This window comes from Enhydra lutris, unplaced genomic scaffold (genome assembly GCF_002288905.1).
Source record: "Enhydra lutris kenyoni isolate GAN:26980312 unplaced genomic scaffold, ASM228890v2 scaffoldscaffold24, whole genome shotgun sequence".
In the NCBI taxonomy this organism is placed as follows: Eukaryota; Metazoa; Chordata; class Mammalia; order Carnivora; family Mustelidae; genus Enhydra; species Enhydra lutris.
Genome location: NW_019154108.1, coordinates 11739041 through 11764125, shown reverse-complemented (window position 1 = coordinate 11764125; position 25085 = coordinate 11739041). Strand labels below are relative to the sequence as shown.

Genomic DNA, 25085 nt, shown 5'->3' with positions numbered 1-25085 from the left:
AAGCTTAGTGTGAAGTCCATTATTATATGGCCCTTTTAAAGAAGGTTAGACCTCTTCGGGCTTCAAGGCATAAACAGGACTTTTGTTTTAAAGAGTAAACAGTAAATTTTTCTTGAATGATTTATTTTTATTCTTCCTCAGGAAAAGAGGCTATCTGTTCATGGAGTAGTTGGTTGAGAGCTTTGAAGAGAAAAAATCTAGGTTTGAGTTTTACACCTAATGTCTGTGTGACTTGAATAACCCCAGCTAAACTTTCTAAGTTTCAGCATGGTTTCATCTTTGAACAAGTAGAATTATATATGATCCAGTATCCAGGGTTATCATGAATGTTACTGAACCAATTAGTGCAAGGCCTGGCATACAATAAACTTGGAGTAAACATCATTATTATTCCAACTGCATGATTTGTTTTACATTGAAATAATGGTGTCATTTTTATTTTATCTGAAGATTTCATAGTGTTATTCAGATTTACAGGTATCAAATGCAAATTTTTAATTCTCTAATAGAAAATGTTTAAATCCATGATAACTAATAACCTGCTTTAACTTCCAATTTGTTTGTTGAGTTTTTTAATTGTATTTTCTCACTTTGTATAAGAAAAACAAATGCTTTATTCAATGCTTTTCTAGGTGACAGCAATTGAACCCATAATTAGTCATGGAGGAGCCAGTGCCAGCACTCAGCATTTGCACCCAAGCCTGCGATGGCTTTTTGGTGTGGCCGCAGTGGTGACCGATGTTGGACAGATCCTTCTTGTTGACCTGTGTCTGGATGATATGTCATGCAGTCAAAATGAGTTAGAAGCCTCAGGTAATTGTTTAAAACCCAAAACTGAGCATCTGAATATTCTGATGCAGTGGATTGGTTTGTTTGTTTTTTTTTTAATAGTGAAAAATTTTTATATAGAAGCTTCTCTTTATGTGTCTTTGTTTCTTTTATTGTTTGGACCTATTGCATTACTGTTTTGAGCACTGGATACTTTTGCATGAGTTACTCTGTTTTACTGATGAGGTGTTCATATACTTAAAGAAGGTCTTGTAAGAGATGGAGATTTTTATTTCTTTTTCCATATACACTTGAAAAATAGCTGTTATTAAGTATATGCTGGAAGAGGGGCTGAAAGTATAAAGTCTTGATCTTTATCATATAAGACAGTCTAAAATTATGTACTGTGTAGGATCTAACATAGTATTTTGGCACACTGATTTTATGCCTGCAGTAAGACCCAAGTTAGAAATAAGGTAGTATAATAGGAAAAAAAACAGTTATCAAAGGTTTTCTTTCACAAAATAACGTCCTAAGATAGAACTAATGCTACTTAAATTTTTAAAAAGTGAAGAGAGAGAATTTTCTTCCTTTAACACGAATACTTAATGTTTCTAAATCTTCTCCTTATCAAGTGCTTGCAGTTCTTTGACTTTTATTTATGGGATGTTTATGTGATTGGTTTATGCTGGGAGGAGTGCTAACCTAAAACCTAAAATCTTTTTTTTTTTTTTAAGATTTTATTTATATATTTGACAGAGATCAGAAGTAGGCAGAGAGGCAGACAGAGAGAGAGGGGGAAGCAGGCTCCCTGCTGAGCAGAGAGCCAGATGTGGGGCTCGATCCCAGGACCCTGGGATCATGACCTGAGGTGAAGGCAGAGGCTTTAACCTACTGAGCCACCCAGGCGCCCCTAACCTAAAAATCTTAAAAAGTGTATGTGTTATAATGTTTCAGGAAAGGACCATTTGATCTTGAAGACCTTCTTGATAGTTAAAGCAATCCTGTAGTATTAGGGCAGAGCTGTTCCTCTGTGGATCAGCTAAGAAACAAATGATGATTATTTTATCCCAGTTTATAATGAGCATAACTAATAAAAATTGTCAGTGCATAGTAAAACTGATTAAAACTACAAGTAGTAAAAATTGTATTTTATCAAAAACTTAAGAACCAGGTCAGATTTCTGAGCAAAATTTTAAATCTGTAAAATGCGACTTGAAAAAAAACTTACCTGGCAGAAATAATGGCAACATGGGCACTTGGGAAAAAAAAAAGAAAATTCTCACAATGATAAAAACGTTATCTTAAAATCTGGTATGTGCAAAGACCTATGACTGATTAACTGAGTAAAGTTTAAAAGAAAATAATTGACTAGCAGAAATAACAGTAATTAAAAATGAATTTATAGAATATTAGAAATGCTGGGGTGCCTGGGGTCTCAGTGGGTTAAGCGTCTGCCTTCGGCTCCGGTCATGATCCCGGGGTCCTGGGATCAAGTTCCGCATCTGGCTCTCTACTCAGCAGGGAGCCTGCTTCGCCCTCTCTCTCTGCCTGTCTCTCTGCCTACTTGTGATCTCTCTCTGTCAAATAAATAAATAAAATCTTTTTTAAAAAAAAATGCTTGAACTGCTCTTTATGGAAAATTGATAGAGGACTTCAATAGTCTTTTTTTTTTTTTTTAAGATTTTATTTATTTATTTGACAGAGAGAGAGATCACAAGTAGGCAGAGAGGCAACCAGAGAGAGAGGAGGAAGCAGGCTCCCCGCCGAGCAGAGAGCCCAACGTGGGCCTCAATCCCAGGACCCTGGGACCATGACCCCAGCCGAAGGCAGAGGCTTTAACCCACTGAGCCACCCAGGCGCCCGAGGACTTCAATAGTCTTGATGGAATTTTGTTGCAGAGTTTTGTAGATAATATCATTCTAGATGTAAGGCTAACTAAAAATGCTTATATTCATAATTAAAACTCTTCAGATCAAAATAGTGGAGTTAAAACATCCTTTATAAAATCAGAGGTCAACAATCAATAGTTGAATTCAGCACAAGGATGATTTTATAATGGAACTCTTTGGATTGTGATCAGAGATCAGAATCATTTCTCAGGTATAAGATTTACAGAGCTGTTGAATAAAAAATTGGGGTTTAATGCAGAAGTTTTTGTTTATGATAGTAATTTATGATTACAACTATTTGCACTTCACTGTAATACACTTAACACAGAAAATGAAGTTCTGGGGCGCCTGGGTGTCTCACTCAATTAAGCATGTGCCTTCAGCTCAAGTCCCTAATCAGCTCAAGTCCCGAATCGGGCTCCTTGCTCAGTGGGGAGTCTCTTTCTCCGCTCTCTGACCCTCCCCGGTGCACGCATGTGCTCTCTCCCTCTCTCGCTAATAAATCTTTTTTTTTTTTAAACGAAATTCTTGATATTTATCATACTATACTGTTTTATACTTTTCCAAACTTGGTAGAACTCCCACATATCCGTCATCTAAATTTAAGTTGGTTTTCAGAATTTACCATATGTGCATCGTTTTTCTTTTCCCTCTTCCCCCTTTTGCCTCTGCATTAATTTAAAGCAAACATTGGCTGTCCTACCATGTAATCATAATGCCATGATCAGTCCTAACTATATTAATAATAACTCCTTGGTGTAGGCTAATAATGGGTCTGTAATCAGATGGCTGTGGTTGGCTCTGGAGTATCTTTTTGCATTTGTATTGTTTGAATCTGGATCTGAACACGGTCCACACATGACACTTGAGTTATGTCCCTGTCTCTTTGAAGGTAGAGCGGACCTCCCTCTATCCTCTCCTTTCCTATTTATTTTTCGTTCTTCTGACTTGCTGAAGAAGTTATTGATAGAATGCCCCACATTTTGGAATTAGTGGAGTGTTTTCATGTGGTGTCACTTACATTTTGTATTTTCTGCAAATGAAAGTTAGCTCTGATTAGGTTCAGATGTGACATCTGGCAGGGACACTTCCAGAAGTGCTGGGTATTTCCTGCTGTATCACATTGGGAGGCATGTGGTGTCTTGTTTCACCTTTAGTGATCAGTGGGTCCAAATGATGACACCACGAACCTTGTGAAAGTTTCCCATCTGCCTTTGTACCAGCGATTCTCAACCAGGGCTGACGTTTGCCCTCTAGGGGATAATATCCTGGGGACGTTTTTGGCTGTTGCTCCTGGAGGGAGATGGTGCTTCTGGCATCTAATAGACCGGCCAGGGATGCAGTTCACTGTTATGTAGTGCATAGGACCATTCCCCCCCAGCAAAAATTTATCTGACCCAGAGGGTCTGTGGAGCCAAGATTGAAAAACCCTATTTAAATTGTTTCATCCATCGAGATTGTTACCTAAATCTTTTGATTCAGTAGGGATATAAAAATGATTTTGAAATTCTCTTAATCTAAAGAATTTTTTCATTAACTAGGGCTGTTTACCCTGAGATACAGTTTGTTTGGAAGAGGCAGGATAAATGCTTACTATTTCTTTAAGTACTAATTTTCAGGGTAAGGAGTTGGTACACGGTTACTTAAAATGGTTCAGTAAGATCTTTTGTTGGTGAGGACAGGAACTCAGGAGGTTTGTGTACTTCATGTGTTTCGTTCTTTTACATTCGTTATTGTTTATTGATGTTCAAAAGAAAAAATTTTTTTAAACTCATGAGAACCCCTTCATGTAATCTGACAAATCCCCTTTAGACGTTGATAGTTTCCTAGATTTTTGGCACAAGATGTACTAGGCTTATCTTAGTATTTTCTGCTCCAGACCTGGAACTGGCCATTTCTCCAAGGGGAATATTTAGGTTCTTAGTTCTAAATTTGAATAAAGAAATCATCAGCTTTTTTTTTTTTTTTTTAAAGAAAACCCAGTCAGCTTTGTTTATGATTATTAAGGAAATTGTGTAATCTTTTTTTTTAAAAAGTGTACTTCAGATAATATTTGAGATGTACCGTGAGGTTTTAAAAAAAAAATCACACAGTTAAATGTATTTTGAAAATTAGAGCATTTAATTAGGCATGGTTGGCTGTTTTATAGTTCAGTGTGCTTTGTTATCACTAATCTAATTTTAATTGACCACAGTAGTCCTCAGTTGCAGCTTGAATAGTGGCTAAAACGTTTGCTTTTATGGTTGTTGTGATCTCTTAATCTTGTCTTGTTTTTTTAGACCTTGAAGTTGTAACCGGCATCCCAGCGGAAGTGCCGCACATCAGGGAGACCGTGATGCGTGAGGGCCGCCACCTGTGCTTCCAGCTGGTGAGCCCGTCGGGCACCCCCGTGTCAGTCCTTCGCTACATCAGCAGGACGAACCAGCTCGCTGTGGGCTTCTCTGATGGCTATCTAGCTCTTTGGAATATGAAAAGCATGAAAAGAGAGTAAGTACAGCTTCTTCTCTTACTTGATTATTGGTAGTTTCTTTCTGAATATAACTTTTTTTGGTTTTGTTTTGTTTTTTAAATTAAATTTTATTTTTTTAGTGTTCCAAGATTCATTGTTCATGCACCACACCCAGCACTCCCTCTATGCAATACGTGCCCTCCTTAACACCCGTCACCAGGCTCTCACAATGTCCAACCCCTCACCCCTCCAAAACCCTCATTTTTGTTTCTCAGAGTCCACAGTCTCTCATGGTTTGTTTCCCCCTCTGATTTTTCCCCAACTCACTTCTCTCCAACTCCCAATGTCCTCCTCAATTACTACTATTTTTAAATTAGCATAAAGAGAAAAGGGTATGGTTAAAAATAAGATTTTTTTTTTTTTTTAGTTTTATTTATTTAAGTGATCTCTACACTCCATGTGAGGCTCGAACTCATGACTCCAAGATCAGAAGGTGCATGCTCTCCCGACTGAGCCAGACAGGTGCCCCTCTTCTTTTTTTTTTTTTTTTTTTTTTTTAAATAAAAAATCTTTAAAAAATGGATACAGAAGTGACCCTTAATTGAGGGAGGTAGCAGCTCAGCATTATAAACTTTTGATCTCTTTAAAGAGTTAAGGAGATGCCTGTTTATCTCGTAAGTTGTCAGTTTAATATTCATTTTTTTCCAAGGCATGTTGTATTTATTTATTTACTTAGTTAGTTACTGACTTACTTTATTTATGGCTAAGTGCCAGGATGAAGCGGCAGTGCCAGTCCCTAGTAGCTCCATGGGGTGAGTCCACCCCACCTCTCTTTGCTTGAGAACCTTTTACCAGCTCTTGTCTTTGAACTGCTGCTAAGTGAATGCCCAGGGAACCTGGTTTCTGTAGTCTTTCCCCTGGCGCTGTCATCTCTTGGCTAACTGTTGCTTTCTATGTGGTTTGTGGGAACTCTTTGGATTCTCATTCACTGGGGTGTCATGATGGGGAAACTTAAGTGCAGGGAGCTGAGATGGGAGTGTTGTGTCCGTGTTCGTCTTTCGTAGGGGGTCTCTTGCTGGTAGCAGTCCACAGTGGCCTACCCTCACCTGACAGGAGGGGCTGGTTTACACACGCGTGTGTGGGGGCACGTTAGTAGTTTTGGCCCTTCCCAAGGCCGTGTCCATTGTCTTGCCATCCTGTGTGCGTTACGATCAGGCGATTCTCACACGAGACCCCTTATTCTTTCTTCATGAAATTATAACTTAAAAGTATGAACTGTCCTACTTCTTGTCCCTGTTGTAGATACTACACGCAGCTGGAGGGTGGCAGAGTTCCCGTGTATGCCGTCACTTTTCAGGAACCTGAGAACGATCCGCGTAATTGCTGTTACTTGTGGGCTGTTCAGTCGACACAAGATAGGTAAGTGTGACACGTGTGGTTTTTAAAAATACTTGTCAAAGATGAGGCCACATTTCATTTTATTGGGAAAAGCCTTGTAGTATACTGTTCTTTTTTTTAGCGAAAACAGCATAATTCAGGGAATTAGCAAGTGGTAGTTGAAAGGACTTTGAAAGTTAAATGTTTCTACGTGGTTGAGGAAATTCTGGGATATCAGTGAGAAAAATGGTGCTTGTTTGACTTGCTCAAATGCTCTTTCGGAGTAAGCCAGTACAGGTGAGTGGGCAGCCTCTTACTGCCTTAGACAATTTTTATGGCCTTCTGTGTTCTTGCACTCCTAAAATTTCATTTCTTCTCTTTGTTGTGTATGTCTCTCTCATTTTTATTTACCCTCACTCTGCTCCCTGGTCCTCCTGTTTGCCTTTTTCAGTATATTCTTAGCATTAACTTGGTTAGTTTTTCTGTCATAAGGTTTAATTTTGTCCCAGTTATAGCTAGTGAAAAATCTTTCAACTACCCATTAAGTTTGTTCAAATTGAATCGTGTAAGTATTGATTTTGTGTTATTTTTCTTTGGTGTTTTGTTCTTTCTTGGATGATGAGTGAAACAGTTGAGCTTGTGGTATAAATCCTGTGATGGTGATAACGTGCAGTTCCCAGTACTTTCTCTTCCCAAGTCCTTACTGTGGCTTGAGGTACCTGAGTTACGGTCAATTTGGTTTTTTTGTTGTGTATGTGTGTGTTTTGTTTTTGTTTTTGTTTTAGATTTTATTTATTTATTTGTGTGTGTGTGAGAGAGAGAGAGAAAGAGCACAAGTAGGGGGAGCAACAGGCAGAGGGAGAAGCAGGCTCCCCACCAAGCAAGGAGCTTGATGTGGGACTTGATCCCAGGACCCTGGGATCATGACCTGAGCTGAAAGCAGACGTTTAACTGGCTGAGCCATCTAGGCGTCCCTGGATTTTGTGTTCCATGTCCCTACTTGGTGGTTTGGCCTTGCTTTTCTCTGTTGTAAGTCAGGAAATGAAGAATTATTTGCCACTTTGAAATTTGTCAGTCCTGGAAACATACTGAAATGTTTCATAGAGAGCCCACTGTTGGGCTACCCCTTCTTTTTTTTTTTTTTTTTTTTTAGATTTTATTTATTTATTTGACAGAGCGATCACAGGTAGGCAGAGAGGCAGGCAGAGAAGAGAGGAGGAAGCAGGCTCCCCGCTGAGCAGAGAGCCCGATGTGGGGCTCGATCCCAGAACCCTGGGATCATGACCTGAGCCGAAGGCAGAGGCTTTAACCCACTGAGCCACCCAGGCGCCCTGGGCTACCCCTTCTTAAGTCAAACCCATATTTCCTTTCATCTGAGCGTAGTGGGGGACAGCAGCAGTTGAAGGGATGTGCCCTGTGAGGGCTCTGGATGGTGGGCAATGTGAAGGGACTTTTATCTAGTCAGTTGTGATATTCTGCTTATTTTTCCTCCTAGTATTGTCTCTTAGGATAAGTTCTATTGATTTTTTATTCTTTATGTGGGTTTTGTATTTTTTTCTGAATTTCACACACTAAATTCTAGAGTGCTTTCCTCTTATTTTGGAACTTGGCGAATAAGACTGCCTTCTTTTTTTTATCATGCCACTCTTGATTTTTGTAGTGTTATCTGTAAGTGATGCCCACTCTGTTCTTATAATCATGAAGCTTATCTGAATATTCTATGTTCCTGATTTTCTTTTGTAAAATCCCTGTGAACTGTATACACTTCTCTTTGTTCTCTTTTGAGGTAGTTTTCAGAGCTCTCTACAGCTGATTCCTGTCAAGGTGGGAGCTGGGGCTCCAATCCCCCTGTGCTGTCAGAAATCCACATTTAACTTTGGACACCCAGTGCTCGCTTCGGCAACACATATACTAACTTTGGACACCCATCCTGCTCCCCAAATTTAGCTACTGATAGCCTGCTGTTGACTGAAGCCCTACCAATAAACATCAGCAATTAGCACATATTTTGTGTGTTAAATATGTTACATAACTATATTTTATAGTATTGCCTTTTGGCTTATTTTTTTCAGTATATCTATACTGTGCAGTTCATCTGCAAGTTTTCTCAAATTGTTACAAATCTCAAAAAAATTTCCCATTTGTATTTATTGAAAAAAATCTGCATACAAATGGACCCATACAGTTGAAACTTGTGTTGCTCTAGGGTCAAGTGTATTTGTGTTTGAAGTACAAACGAATCATAGATTAAAATATGGGCAGAATATACTGTTCTCTGTTTCTCTTACGGTGATGCCCAAAATTTACTTCTCTTATTCACAACATACCGAGTAAGTAACCCATAGGAACAATTCTCTAATGACTTTTAAACCACTTAGTAGTACTGTATATAATGTTCTTTTAATAGGACAGGGTCAATTTCATAGGAAGGTTGGGTTATTTATTCCTACATGATTTACTTTGCGTTTGTCACTATTATTGATGTGAGGTACTTTTGAGATTGGTATTTTGTGGGCTTCCAGTCTTTGATTTGGGCCCTTCAGTTAGCACGTCATGGGCCTCTTTGAGAATCTGATGAAGGCTGTGATATATATTGGTATGTGACTGTAACATGATTTAAGGCAGAATTCCTCACCTGTGGTCTGTGGGTAGACCTAGAGCAGTCTGTGAGCTCCCCGAAATTATATATAAGATTATTTGTGTTCATTTATATATGTATATGAGCAATACATAATAAAATATATGTACATCTGTACAAATAATATGTGCATACATGTATAAATAATATTTTACACAGGTAAATAATACATATATAAGTAATACTTATACACATGTTGGTATGTGTATGTGTGTGTGTATATATATATGTGTGTGTATATATATATATGTATATAGATGTAGTTGGTATTGGTATTGGTATATATAGATGGTATTGGTATTATAAGTAGATGAAAACAATACAAACTCAGATTACAAGTCTAACTTAGAAAGGTGATGTCGTCCTTCTTTTTCCCCATCAGAGTGTTTATTTAAACAGAATTTAAAAAAGAACAAAAAGAATCACTATAGACTGATTATACCACCACAGAATTATATAGGTATAGATTTTAAATTGTTACCATAGTGCTCATCAATTATAATAAAAACCACATTAATTTTTAATTTTATTTTTATTTAAATTCAATTAATTAACATGTATTGTTTCAGAGGTGGAGGTCAGTGATTCATCAGTCAAGCCACATTAATTTTATAATATGGGAAAGTGGATGAAAAAACTGACTGGTTTTCCCTTTAATGTTTGTTGTCTGCGGTTTATCCTGTTTAATATTTGGTCTTTTAGAGGTTATTCTTTGTTTCACAACCTTGTGTTTATTCATTCCACACACTAATTGAGTGTTTATATGTACTAATGATTGTTGTAGAGAATGGAACGCTGTGTAATGCCAATAAATTTCTGTTCTTCTAGATGTTCTCTTTCAGCAAGTATATTTCATAAATATACTAGTGCACATATTTCATATAATTTCAGGTAGTGATGTTAAATACAGAAAAATAAAGTTGGGAGAGGAGATACAGACTGTGCGGTAAAGGGAACTGTTCTTTGAGATAGTGTAGTTGGGGAGATTTGAATGAAGGCAGTTGGGGCGAGTAGGTAGCAAAGCCATGGGGATATCTGGGAGAAAGAATTAAAAGGACTTAGAAAAATATCTCGAGGAGAGCAAGAAGAGCGGTAAAGGGTAGAATGCAGACTGGTCATAGATGAGGTCAGAAGAGTGGAACTAGTTTATATAGGGCCGTGGAGGCCAGGATAAGGTAAGTATATGAGTTCGGCCTGACTAGACCTGGCCAGTTAAATCAATTTCTGGTGGTAGGGTCTGAGCATTAGTATTTTTTCAAAGCTCCTTTGGTGATGCTCACAATAAGCAACCAAGATAGGGAACCACTAGGCCAGAGTTAGACTAGCTAGAGAAGAAATCTGGGAATCCTTCTGCACATGGAGTTAATTGATGGTGGAGAAGGAGAGGGTATAACAGCCAGCAGAGGACTGCGGGTCATGTAGTGTGAGGAACATGAAGATCTTGTGGTATCCTGGAGATCAAGAAGAATGTGTGTACTAAGAAAGATCTGCCAGAAAGAATAAGAATTCACATTCAGACAGCATAGAAATCTGTGCTCTTGATACCTAATGAACGCTGTCCTTGAGCAGAGAGGAGTTGATTGGGGATCTTGGCCATATATTCATACTGTGTAGCCCTCATCCTGTGGCCCCAGGCGGATCTTCATTTTAGGTAGAAGCCTCACGAGATGGCGGAAGAGACCAGGAAAAAGGAGCAAAGGATATGCGGTCCCCTCAGGATGGTTTTCTGTAGTTGCCGTGGGATAATTTGGTGTGCATCCTTTTGGCCAGAACGGGGGCCTGCTGTGCCGAGCTCAGAGCACACCTGTTGAAGATGGGGCGAAGCAGTGTTGGGTAAACCACTGTAGGCTCTGCCGCATACGAGCCCACCTAAAGTGTACAAATGACATCAGCTTAAGCAAGTTAGAATCTGTTAAAAATAAAAATCAGTTATTGTTTCAAAGGACTGCATTTTGTGAAAACAGCCAAATCACTGGAATTTCTTTACATTGACCTTAGTTTTGTCGTGTGCACTCAATATTGTATACTGGGCAGTAAGAGCTGCTTGATATATTAATAGGATCTTGAGTGTTTCTTCTCAGCTCGTTTCTGTTTCTTTCAGTGAAGGGGATGTGTTGAGTTTACATCTACTTCAGCTGGCCTTTGGTGATAGAAAGTGTTTGGCATCAGGACAAGTCTTGTATGAGGTAAATGGTACCGGGAATACGGGTTCATTCTGACCATTTTATTGTTGTTTGACTATTTTAGTCTTTGTTTTAAAATATTAACATCCTGAAAAGTCCTTCTATTCCAGTTAATGCTGTATTCACAATGTAGTAGAAGTGTTAGATTAGGGATCAGAAGACGAGCAGTTGTGTCAGCGTAGCCTTCTGAACTTCCCCACATACCATTTTCATCTAAACTGAGGGGATTGGACAAGACTCATTTCGTGGCTTCATTGGTACCCAGGAAAAGGAGCTCCACTTTGTTGCTCTAATATGGCAAGCAGTAAGCCATGGGGTGACTTTATAAACAGCCTTGGGGCACCCGACTGGCTCATTCGGTGGAGCATGCAACCCTTGATCTCAGGGTTGTGAGTTTGAGCCCCATGTTGGGTTAGACATTGTTTAAAATCTTTTTTTGTTTGTTTGGGTTTTTTTTTTGAAAAATAGAGTGCAAGTGGGGTGGAGGGCAGAGGGAGAGGGAGAGAGAAAATCTTAAGCAGGCTCTACGTTCAGCATAGAGCACAATCTGGGGCTTGATCTCACAACCCTGAGATTATGACCTGAGCCAAAATCAAGAGTCAGATGCTTAACTGACTGAGCTACCCAGCGCCCCACTTAAAAATAAAAATATTAAATAAATAAATAAATAAATAAATAAATACAAATTTTTTAAATTAAAAAAATTGTCTTGTCACTTATAAAAAAGATAAATGCGTTAGTCTTTCAGATGACTGAAATTTTTCCAGCGAAATTCTTGAAGACAAAGTGGCATGCTGCTAATAGCCACCTGGTCAGCCCCTACTTCCTTTCTGTAGAACAGGCTTTCTTAAGCTAGTGTTTGAGGTTATATGGATGGCCTTTAAAGAATCCATAAAGTCTGTGAATTATCTGAGACATTTTTATGATTATGCATTTTTCTGGAAGAAAGTTTCATAGCTTTTCTTAGGTTCTTTTTTTTCCCTCCAAAGATTTATTTGGGAGAGAGAGCGAGCATGTATGCACAAGTGGGAAGGGCAGGGAGAAGAAGGGAGAATCCCAAGTAGACTCTGTGCTGAGTGGAGAGCCCAATGTGGGGCTTGATCCCAGGACCCTGAGACCGTGACCTGAGCCGAAACCAAGAGTCAGACACTCACCCAACTATGCTACCCAGGCGCCCCAGCTTTTGTTAGATTCTTAAAGAGATTGATGAGGAAAAAAAAGGGGGGACTGTTGTTCTAGAGCAAGAATGTCACTCTGAACAGAGGAGCAGGTTTGCTGGCCTGGTGTGTCTTTGTGCAGAATAGTGATGGTCAGTCCAGTTCACACTCCAGCCCCAAGTACCTGAAGGTTCCCACGTTTGATAACTGCTTTAGAAGGTTTGTTGGTCATTATTTTGAGACTAAGTTTATCTGTGTTTTATACTACATAAAATTTCAGAGGCCTTTTCAAGTGATTTGTTCTCTTTGTAACTTTTTTGTGTTTTCTTTGTATCATGTGAAAACTCTTTAAGTTCAGAGAACATTTAATTTTTGAATGACTTCTGGCTTAGAGTTCTATGAAGATAGAGATTTGTGTGCATTTTCTGTTTCAGGGGTTAGAGTACTGTGAAGAAAGATACACACTGGACCTCACGGGTGGCATGTTTCCTTTGAGAGGACAGACAAGTAATACCAAACTGCTGGGATGCCAGAGTATAGAGAAATACCGATATCACGGCGACAGAGAGGAAGGTATGAATGAAGGTTGGTTAAAAGCACTCTTATATGTCATGTGGAATGCTTGATTTTGATAGTTACCTTGATGTAAGATTTATGACAGATTTATGACATCCACCTTGATGGAAGATTTATGCTTTTTTAGAGTTCATACTCCTGGCAGTTAAAAAATTGGAATACTGACTATGGAATTTCTTTTAGGTCCGTATGAGACAGTCCGTATTCTTACTTTGCGGTTTGCTGTGCAGAACTCAAGAGTCCAGTAGCTTGAGGGACCCTTGTATTTTAATCCAGCTTTTTAAACAGACAAGAATGGTCTCTAGTTTTGACTAGTATGAATAGTCTGTGAATAATGGTTCCTTCTGTGTATTTTTTGAGACCTGGTGGCAAACAGACCTTGGTTGTCTTTAATCTTTCTCTTTCCTTTTAGTATCATCCCTTCTTCCTGGTAAACAGCCTTTGCATGGTCAAAATGGCATAGATTTTGGAATCCCTCATGGCTTCGGATCTCAGCTCTGTCACTAATTGTGACCTTTGATGAATTATTTAACATTTCTGAGCCTCCCTTTCCCCATCTGAATGGAGTAACGCAGTTGGACCTTTTGCAAAGGGTGGCTGTGAGAAGTAAATGTGATGCCGGTGTAGGTTCATTCAGCTCTGGGCGTGTTCCCTACAGCCGTGCTTGCGTGTGTGCTTCCCGGGACTCATCCTCATGCTTAGCCCCTTTGTCTGGACGTGTCCTCTGTGCTTGTCCCATGTTGGTTTTTGTGGCCCAGTCTTCACATCTAACTAAACACGCCCAAAACACAGCTCTTCAAACTCTCCCTCTTGTATTCCCTACTCCCCTCTTCTTTCTGTGTTTCCTATTAGTTGTGTCTCAGATGTTTACTTTTTCTCTCGTTGGTGCCTCTTACCTTGTTCCTATCTTTCCATTCCCCACAACCATCATCCAGGTACTAGTCTTCCCCCTCTTTCCCATAGAGCTGGATCAGCCCTTCTCAACTAGAATCCTCTAAAGAATCAAGCCCTGTGCCTCGAGGCATCCATTTTTGGTATTGATATCCTCTGTGTTCCCTTGTTGGGAGAATATGCAATCAAATAAATGAATCAAAATAAATAAATCAAATAAATTCCTACTTTTACCTCCAATACCTCAAAGTTGCCAAAGTGTTAAGTGAAAACAAGCCGCGATATAACTTTTCTGATGAGTATTTTTTTTTTGTAAAATCTTCTTGAAATGGAGAGACAGTAAAGATATGAATGAAACCTTTTTTATAGAACGAGCCATAGAAATGCACTTTGACATATCAGACATGATAAAACTTAATTTATGACAAGATGTTGCTGAAATTTTATTTGGGGTAATTTTACTTTGTGATTATTTATTCAATTTATAAAAATTATATTCTTTTCTTTTAGCTCTGTCTCCTGACACTAGTGTCTCAGTCTTTACCTGGCAGGTGAATATATATGGACAAGGAAAGCCTTCTATGTATTTGGGGCTTTTTGACATAAATCGTTGGTATCATGCGCAGATGCCAGATTCGTTAAGGTAGGATTTCGCCCTCTCTTCTCTTTCATATTTGTATGTGTAGCAGCTCGGTCATTTAATGATTTTGTAACATTTTCTTTTAGAGCAGGAGAATATCTGCATAATTGCTCTTACTTTGCATTGTGGTCACTGGATTCTGTTGTGAACAAGACTTACCCGCGTTACATCTTGGATATACTAGTTAATGAGAGAAGCTTAAGTAGAGGAATTCCCCCTTCATATCCACCTCCCGAGCAGTTTTTTAACGCAAATATTTACAACTTTGGTATGTGTTTCCTTAACATTATCTTGAGAAAAATAACATGCACAAGCACATCTGTGTGGGTGTCTGTACGTGTAATATGTATTTGTATAGTATGTGCGGTACGTATGTAGTGTGTAGCATGCAGGTATATATGCTTACCTGTTCATGTCTCGTTACTGTTAGTTAATATATGGGTAACTTGGGAAATTTAGTTTGATATGTACACCAGAAATTTAATACTTAGGTATTTTATAAAGATACCATCACTTATGAATTCGCTAGAAAAGATAAGTAGTATTTATGTTAAGTTTGGGATCTTGTCAGAATGGAAATATTTGGAAAAGTTATTTTAAAATTTATTGTATGTAATAATTTTGATATCTTGCCTAGCAGTCTCTCGTTAGGATAAATTTTGTTGTATTAATGCCGTCTACTATATAATACGTAAGCAGATTTTATTTTATTTTTTTTTTACATCTTTTTTTTAGATGCCACTTGTTTGTTAAACTCAGGAATTGTTCATATAACTTGTAATGGCTTTCAAAAGGAGGTAGGTAACAAGTAATAATGTGGACAGAGTGTCTTAATGAACTGAAGTCAGACCATGGATTTAAACTTTATTTAGTGTTAATTATATAAACTGTTGTTTCAGCTTAAATGGTAGCTTCTGCTAGGTTTGTGATATGAGCAACTAGTAGCATCAGTTACTGATGGCAGCGTGCCAGAAGAAGTATTGGGGTTGTGTGGATGTTAGCTACTTGAACCGTAAGGAAAAGAACGGAAGTAGGTCAGTGCCTTCACCGTATCTCTTTGTATCCATACTCTTCATTCTCTTCTTTCTTCTCGGGAAGCTTATGAATGAGGGAAGTAATGCAAAGAAGATACCTAGCACAGTGTCTGGCGCAGAGCAGGCAATGACTAGGTGTTGAAAAAGACTTCTCCAGGAAAACACAAAATGACAGATTTTGAAATTGATAACCGGCTAGATGTGCCTGAATGCCATATTTATACTTCATATTGGATCTCTCTGACATTAGATCAGGAGGAATAAACTGCAGGGTGTGTGTAGGGGTGTGTGTGTGTGTGTGTGTGTGTGTGTGTGTTCATTAAGACCTGTCACCAAGTCTGTCAGCTGTCAGCATTGGAGAATGTAACAGGGTTACCTACCAAAGACAGAATGCCACCCAGAGTATCTTCATCAGTAATATTATTTTTAACTAGCGTGCATTGGTTTAGCTCAAGAACTTGTAAACCCTTTTCCTTGCAAGAAGTGTAAAAATGGAGTCTTAAAATTTCTATTCAGTGTCTTTTAGCTTTATTCAGAATATTAAGTACAAAGTAGATGATAAGTTTATTAATTCTTAAATTTGATTATTTGAAATTATGTATTAATGTTTATTCATCAATCTTTATAGACTTTGAGGTTTTTAAAGAAATCAGGAGCATCTCTCAGTGAATTCATACCTGATGGCTATAATCGATGTCTTATGGCTGGCCTTCTGTCACCAAGACTTACTGATACTCACCCTTCCAGTTTAAGTCAGGTGAGATGATTTATAACGCTGTTGTTTCTTTTGTTATTAGCTTTCTATTATAGTATTACATTATTATAGTAAAAGTCTACTAGATAGTTTCTGCAAAAGTAGATTCAGTAGTAATAATGCTCATGCTTCATGATCAGTAGCTGTGGTCTTAGATTTGGCTTAAAATACATACTACCAGGACTCAGTAGGCCATAACTTGGCACTAGGTTCACTTAGCTGTATAGAAGGATTTAGGACAGAAGCCACATTGTGGCGGCCCCAGGCATGTCACGAGTAGAAGTTGTAACAGGCCAGGGGCCATTTTCCAGCCCCTGTGAGTAGTGCATAGGTACAAGTGAGTAAGACCTCGTGAGTAAAAATCATCTTGACTTAGGTGGATCTCATGGTCTAGAACACAAGTATGTGATCACTGGCATGAGAGTCACTGGGAACTTGTGCTGTCATAGGACTGTTGAATCAGAAATAGGAGTGGAACCCAGCACTCTGTTTCAAAAAGCCCTTGATGTCGTGGCGCCTGGGTGGCTCAGTCAGTTAAGCGTTCGACTCTTGATTTCGGCTCAGGTCATGATCTCAGGTTCCTGGGATTGAGTCCTGCTTTCCCTCTCCCTTGGCTCCTCTGCCTGCTTGTGCTCACACACTCTCTCTCTCAAGTAAATCTTAAAAAAAGAAAAAGCCCTTAATGTGATTCTGATGCAGTGTTCTGAGAACCGCTGCTTTATAGAAACCGGTATCTTCTGAGATCCTGTGAGGAGATTCCAAGTTCCTGCAGAACAAGGCCGTTCTAGAAGTGAGACTCACTCATGGAAACCAAAATCTCAACTTCCTAGTGGAGGTTTATAATCCATTCAGTTTTCCTGGTCCCAGTACATTTTACCTACCAGGGAACATTCTAACAGTAAACAGTGTTGCCTGGGGACAGCTCATAATTCACATTTAATTTAACTCATTATTTGTTAGTAAAACACGCTAGAATAAAGTAAGCTCCATTTTCCAATGGAGAAAGAGAAAATGTTAACTCTCCTAAGTAGTGTTTGGATAAAGTTATTTTAAAAATTACAGATGTGTAACATTATGAATTGCTGGAAAAAGAGCCTTTTAAACACCCATGGAATATAAATATTGCCACTCATGGTTTAACATTTGCGGTTGGATTTTAATACTTAATTTCATGGAATAAGTGAAATATTCGATACCGTTATCACTGGGAGATTTCCCCCCCTCCTTCTTCTCCTTTTATATTTGGTACCTGTGTAAATATTGACCACGTGGTCATGTCGTGATCATGGTCGATGTTAATGTTCTTATTACATAGCTTGTTTTTTCCTGGAGTTTCTAAGTGGCCTTAAAACAAAACAAAACAAAACCTTGCCTAGTCTCACACAAGCTTAATTTTTTCTTCCAGTTAGTTTTTGTTTTTTGTGGTGCTCCTTTAAATGAAGGGTCTGACCTTCTGTTAGATCACCTTCATTGCCCAGCAGTTTGTCGCCTTTGCCTCTAGTTCTGTTTTGGGGGAGACTTCTTCATCATCTACCTGTCTTCCCATCAGCTTTTTAAAAATTTGACCCTCATATAAAATTTCTGTGAGTACTTTTTCTTTGATCAGTCTTTTGTTTCTAGTATTCTGTTTTATGGATGAACTAGCTGCTGTCCGTGTGTGTTCACAGTCTTCCTTGATGTTTGCACTGGCTCTGTTTTCTCTGCAGTCCCGTTTCTTCATCTAGTCTCTTTGACGGCAGTGACTCTCCTTATGCATTTGGCAGCCCTTGGTCATCTGTTCATATGTGAAGTGGGTCAGTAACAGATGATGCACTCTATTTTGCATGGGTATAATTCATGGAGAGGAATCCTTTTCTTGAGGATAGTAGATGGGGCATGCACCATTTCAGTGGAGAAAGCCCACACTTTTGGGGAGCCATTCCATTTTCCCAAAGATCTGTGACGCAGGTGTCCATGGTTCTTCATTGCAGGGCCCCAAGGGGGTACGGCTGGCTGTTCCATAGACGAAGTGTCCACCGGTTGCCTATTTTTAGCCCAGGTCTGACCACTCTTGTCCCCCCCCCCCCGCCCGCTTTCCTCTGTACCTGGACTCTCCAAGGACTTAGCCTGAGGTCTTAGAGAGCTAACCGGACTAGATTCTCATCTGTAGCTCCCGTCTGTGAGGACCTAAGGACGCGGTTTCCCTCACACTGCTGAGTTCATCACCTTTCCTCATGACTGCCATTCACGGATTTTGTTGAGCTGTCTCACCCCATGATGCCTTCTCTTTTCTTTGCCCTTGTTGATTGATACCTTTCTCTGCTATTTACGATTGATCACTCACTGGGGTCTGGTGATGATTCCAAGGCAGCAAGTAAATGGCTGTGTGTGATGTTCCATCTTTATCCACAGGTAACAAGAATTTTCTTTTTTTCAGGAAAGGCTAAAGCAGTTTATAAGGTTGCTTTTGTCTGTTGTGAGTAATAAATGGTCTTTTTTAACCCATCTACTTGATCAGAGTTATGGGAGAATTGCTAATACGTTGTGCAGAAGATAATCTATTCTTTCTGTCTAATGGCCCAAGAATACTCTTGAGGGCTTTGTTTGATAAAACAGCATCATCCCACTCTGGGCGGTTGATTTCCAACCATATGCATTCAGGGAACACCTTTGCTCAGTCTTTCGTTCATAGTATTCTGTTTTATAGTGTCCATTCGGCTGCCCTCAAGAAGACAAGGAGAAAAAGCACCAGATTCACAGTGGTTTTCTGCAGCCCCGATTAGATTCATTGAAAGACCTCCAGGAACTTCGGCCCCAGTGGCCCTGCCCACCCTACTGTCAGGAACTGGAACTTACTTTCCGGCCTAGTGCTCCAGCTTCCTGACCGCAGAGAACTCACTGCTCATCATCCTCAGGCCTTGGGCACTCCTAAGTGCTCCATTTAATTTTCTCACTTTAGGGAACTTGATACAGATTCTTTTTTTTCTGATTACATACTGTCGAATTTAGTAAAAGCAGTAATATCTTAAAAATGTGAAAAATAACTTGTAATTCAGCCACGTGAATAAAACAGCATTTAATGTTTTCCATGATTAAATCTGGTATCCACCCCATTTGGGTTTTTTTTTCCCCCAATTCCGTAAATAATACATGAATAATTTGGATTTAGAAAATCGGCTGTAGTGTATTGAGGCATGTAACTATTGGCATTTTGTTAACCATCCTTCGTGTACCCTTTTTTTTTAAACTCCATTCCCAGAACAGGCCAAAGTAAATTACATTCTTTAGCAATGCACATGTAGAGCTAAAACAAAAAGAAAAGCAAGAACATGATGACTTCAGAAGGCAGGAAAGGGGTCGTGGTTCCCATGGGAGATGAGCGGGTGGGTGGGATTTGTTTTTGGTCAGGTCCAAGCAGACACAGCTTCCAGATTACTGCCACATATTCTCAGTCTAAACCTGGGTGGTGGTCTTGTCAGTGTCCCCTTCGTAATCATTTGTTTGTATACATGGTGCATGGACTTTATGTATACTTTTCTTTCATGCATCTCTTTGTATCCCTTCTTCATATCGGGAAAAGGATGATACAGATGCCATTTCATATTTTCATTGGGTGGTCAGTGTTCTGTGAATTACATTATTTGCAGGTTTTACCCTTGTTTTACTGGGTCTTTTCCTTCTTGATTTATTTTATGCTATCTTTTGCTACATACAAATTAATATTTTTGTAATCAAATGCTCCTGGCTTAAAAAACCTTGCTAATCAATGCTTCATTAACATTTAAGGCTTAGTTCATCTGTGTTCATCAGGTAAAGGTTGATTTTCTTTCTCCTGGATGATGACGAGTACAGCTGTGCTACACCCCTTACAAAATAGAACACAGAATGTCCTTTTGTCACACTACTGAGATACCACATTTATTTGATTTCCTCTGTCTGTGTACTGGGTTCTGTTTCTGGGTTTTTTATTATGTCCCATTAATCTGATCTATTTCTATGCCATTTTAGTATACTGCTCTAATATTTGCTGATGTGGCCCTTTTTTCCCTATAATTGTCAATTCATAGGCATTTATTCTTTTGTATTAATTATAAGATGATTTTATCCAGCACTCCCATTGGAACTCTTCTTGGAAATTTGTTATAGTCATGTATTAATTTTGGAGAGAATTTTTTTTATCATCATCTCATCCAAGTCTAAATGGTCTATATTCTCATTTATTCAGGGTTGGTTTTCTATCTCAGCAAGATCTTATAGTTCTTTTCAGTTCTTACAGGTGTCTCTTATGTTTTTATCTCTTAAGTGCCCCATAGTTGTGCTGCTTGTGACTAGAACGTTTTTCCTCTATTAAATTCTGGGTGGTTATTGCTAGTACATAAAAATGCAATTGATTTTTGTGTATTCACTTAATATCTATTTATCAAATCAGAATCTCTTAGATTTTCTAGGTCTGGAGTCATCAGCAAATTCGGGCTTCTACTTTTTCCATTTTTGTTTGTTTATCTTCTCACAGCGTTTGGTAGAACCTGTACAAACTGTGCAAAAACAATGGTACCAGCAGACATTCTTCTTTTGTCCCCAATGTTAGTGTAAATTGCTTTACTGAGTCTCCATTTAGAATCATGCTTTTCTTCATTTTGAGGGAGTCTTTATCATAGTTAAGCCCCTCTGTTCCTGTTCGATTCATCTGTTTTTTCATTCAGTTCTTTTAAAAAAGTTTCCTGCTCTAATGAATGAAATTCATATGTTTCTTTAATATTCAGTATGATTTATAATGATTTTAAATAAGACTTGTTAAGACACAGCTATATCTTATAGTCACCTGCTTAGAATGGTTTTTAGTAAATCCATGGAATTGTGCACCTGTCTCCACATTCAGTTTGAGAACATTTTTCTCACCCCCACAAAACCCCCATGTTCTCCCCCTACTTCCCGGCTTTCAAACCACTCTGCTCTCTATCTTCATAGGCTGCTTGTTACTTACGTGCATCTACAGTTCATCTGTGTGGTATATGCGTCAGTCCCTCATCCCATTCGTTCACCCATTCTTCAGTTGGGGGGGCATTTGGTTTGTTTCCAGTTTGGGACTCTTATGAATGATGTTGTTCCATGTACAGTTTTGATGTGGGCGTGTGTTTTCATTTCTCTTGGGTATGGAGTTGCTGGGTCATGAGGTAACTCAGTATTTAAGTTTCCCAGAGTGGCTACTATTTTCCATTCCCACCATCAGGGTACGAGGATTCCAGTTACTCCACATGGCCACCAATGCCTCTCACTGCCTTTGTGTTTATAGCCACCTAGAGAGTCATGAGTTTTTAACTCTTTAAATATTTGTATTTTTAAAATTTATTTATTGGTTTTAAAGAGAATGCCTGTGGGGGAGGGGGAGAGGGAGAGAGAGAACCTCAAGCAGACTCTCTGCTGAGTGTGGAGCCCCACACAGGGCTCGATCCCAGGATGCTGACATCATGACCTGAGCCAAAACCAACAGTTGGATGGATACTTAACCGACGGAGCCACCCAGGTGTCCCTAAGTGTTTGTATTTTTATAGAACTTGCTATCTCTGAGCCTGTGATCAGATATCCTCTATCCTCATTTCTTACTCTTTTTCCTTCTTTTTTTAAACGCGTGGTTCAGGAAGAACAGTTAGAAGCTATATTGTCAGCAGCAATTCACACAAGTTGCCTGGGACTTCTGACTGGATGTATCAAAAAGTGGACAAAAGAAGGTAAGATTATGGTTTTTAACAAATAAAAAAATCACTTTTATATTTAAAATTTTTTAAATGATTAATTTGGGGGGTTTAGTTAAACTTTATTTTGAGCTAATTGTAGATTCATATTGCTATTTTAAGACATGGTATAGAGAGATCCTGTGTTACCCTTTATCACCACCCTCCCCCTGCAAGAGCTGGTAAGCCTCTGGTACAGTATCTCAGTCAGGAACCCCATGTTGTCCTTTTTATAGCCACACCTATGTCCCCCTACGCATAACCCCAGGGAGCCACCAGTCTGTTCTCTACTTCTGTAATTTTGTCATTTCAAAAATGTTTAGAAATGACATTATACAATATGTAACTTTGGGATTGACTCTTCAGCAAAATTCTCTGGGATTCATCCCAATTGCTGTGTATCCTTCTCTTTTAAAAACACACATGCTACACCCCCTTTATTTTTGTTGAGTCATTTGAGAATAAATTGAAGGCATCAACATTTCTCTACTTGTAAGTAATTCAGTATTATTTCCAAGACCAAGAACATTCATTACAAAACCACTTTATACTTACAAAATTCAGAAAAACATTGATACATGCTGTTCTCTGATCCCCAAACATCACTGGAATGTTACTAATTGTGCCAGTAACGTCCTTGATAGGACATTAGGGATATCCCTTGATAGGGATAGAGAATCCAGAATGGAATCCAGCATATACTTTGTATTTAGTTTTTATGTCCTTTTAATCTCTCTTAATCTCATATAATTCCCAAGCTTTTATCTTTCAAGAAATTGGCTTTTTTTTTTTTTTTTTTTTTTTAAAGATAAGCCTATCAGTTTGCAGACAGCCTTTGAGTGTGTGTTGTTAAGCTTTCCTCCTGATTAGATTCAGAGTTGACATTCTTCACAGCAGCACCGTGTAAAACAGTGTGCTCTTTGCTGTGTTTCGTACCAGTTTGTTAGTGTTGACGTTCCCATTGCTCACTTGATCAGTGTGGTCTTGGTTCCCCACTGGAGCTACTGATTTTTTGTTTGTAATTAATAATCCTTTAATTTTTTCCGTTGACATTTACTAATAAGAACAACCAAATTCTGCGGCCAATCTTCGCTTTGTTCTTGAGTGGACATGGAATAAAGTGGTTTTTACAAAAGAGGAATTTGACAGACTGTGTAAGTATTATATTAAAATATTAACCTCGATTTGTGTTTTAAGTACATGACAGTCATCATTTTTAATCATTTTGAAGTTGTAAACTTGTTTTTTTTAAAGATTTTATGGATTTATTTGAGAGAGAGCACAAGTTGGGGGGAGGGGCAGCAGGCAGAGGGAGAGGGAGAACCAGGCTTCCTGTGGAGCAGGGAGCCCAAATCGGAACTCCATCCCAGGACCCTGGGATCATGACCTGAGCTGAAGGCAGATGCTTAACTGATTGAGCCACCCAGGCGCCCCTGAAGTTGTAAACTGTTTAAAGAAGTCTCAGAGGAAAACTTTTCTTTTAATATTGGGGTGGCAAAATTAGTAGTATTTTTATGTTTGTTTTTAAACATTTTATTTTTAAATAATTTCTACACCCAGCATGGGGCTCGAACTTAAAACTGCAAGTTGAAGAGTCACATGCTCCACCACTGAGCCAGTCAGGCGCCCCAACAAAATTCTTTCTTGAGCAAGACTTTGCATTCGATTGTTAAACTGGCAACGTGTTAACATGCCTGTAATACCAAGTTTCAGAGTTGTGCGTTATCTTTGATCTGAAGAGATTAAATTATGAAGTTTGCTGATGATGGAGTCGGGGGGGTATGCCAGTTGACCTCAGAAGGTCCCCTTCTTACTCATTTTCTGTTCAAAATATTTATAACCAAAAAAAAGCTAAAGAGGAGGGCAAAAATCATCACCTCTGTCTTCTGCTGGCAGGTGTCGTTATCAGTCATTTGCAGTAATTTTTCCTCTTGTCAGGCTTATTCATTCATCTGTCGTTCATCTGAGTTTTGAGGTGTCCTATAAATATCAGAAACCCATTATGTGCAAAAATAAAATGATTGCCCCGTACATGAAAGTGTAATTTAAGTTGATTTAGAAGTATATATTTTTGTTATTTCTATCATTGTATCAATGATGAATGAATTAAATGGACTTTTTAATTAAGTTATTTTTAGTAGAGAATCTACTGTTAGAGACATGGGGTTCTTTAGTATTTTTAGGTCATACTTACAAAACATAAATATGAAATAATTATAAATACTTAAATAATTGAATTAATTATTTGAATAATTATTAAATATTTAAATAATCAGTTAAAGTCAGGAGCAAACACCTAGTAATTCAGAGTTAGGGCCAAAAAATGTATTTTTTTGAGTAGAAAATATATTCAGGACTGGGTTATGTAATTCATGTAAGAAAAAAAAACTCAGATTGATTCATAAATTATATGCCTTTATTACACTTTGAGCATAATATGGTACATCAGGTTTGAACCTGGTAACTCAGCCATTATTGCTGCCTTGAGCTGCATTACTGGTTAATGGAGTTTTTTTAAAAACCTAAGTGTATAAAAACACAAAGCATAGTATTTTAAATGTATGGGAAGTGAAGCAAATCAATTTGATTTGAGAAAGGATTTCTAACTAAGATATGTTTTCTGGTTTCCAGTTACCCAATAAATATTAATGTGATTGAATCTTATCTAAAACATGTAACCAGTAGCAACTAAAATACCCATTTTTTCCCCAAAAATGGATCTGAAAATTCATTTTTGAGTTTAAAATGAAAGGACAACCAAGTCTACAGTGAATTATAACAAGCACGCAGTTTTATTATATGCCTTTATCTGAGTCTTAGTGTCTCACTTTTGAGCACTGGAGATGGAAAAAGTGCTCTTACAAAATAATCACAAAACAATGTGGCACGTAAAAGATCTGATAGGAAAGATTTTTACTTGAGGGGGAAGCATTTAACGAATAGACTCATTTCTAGTCAGTCTGAAGTTGACTCCGTGTCCCCTTCCTCTGCTCACATGGCTTACCTTGTTCTGCA

The 25085-nt window shown here is 38.5% G+C and overlaps 1 protein-coding gene across 3 annotated transcripts in view; it reads left to right on the top strand.

Moving 5' to 3' along the window:
* LOC111150669 (AT-hook containing transcription factor 1) overlaps positions 1-25085 on the top strand; it is an 81128-nt gene that overhangs the window by 19944 nt on the left and 36099 nt on the right. For 2 of the 3 annotated variants that reach the window (XM_022508189.1, XM_022508188.1), the window contains 11 exons: positions 633-813; positions 4940-5147; positions 6412-6528; positions 11226-11310; positions 12899-13049; positions 14442-14574; positions 14658-14839; positions 15307-15368; positions 16234-16362; positions 21977-22067; positions 23135-23224. In XM_022508189.1, coding sequence (XP_022363897.1) covers positions 633-813; positions 4940-5147; positions 6412-6528; positions 11226-11310; positions 12899-13049; positions 14442-14574; positions 14658-14839; positions 15307-15368; positions 16234-16362; positions 21977-22067; positions 23135-23224 — 1429 coding nt within the window. The remainder of the gene's footprint in view (positions 1-632; positions 814-4939; positions 5148-6411; positions 6529-11225; positions 11311-12898; positions 13050-14441; positions 14575-14657; positions 14840-15306; positions 15369-16233; positions 16363-21976; positions 22068-23134; positions 23225-25085) is intronic. The other variant, XM_022508190.1, reaches the window with a different exon arrangement.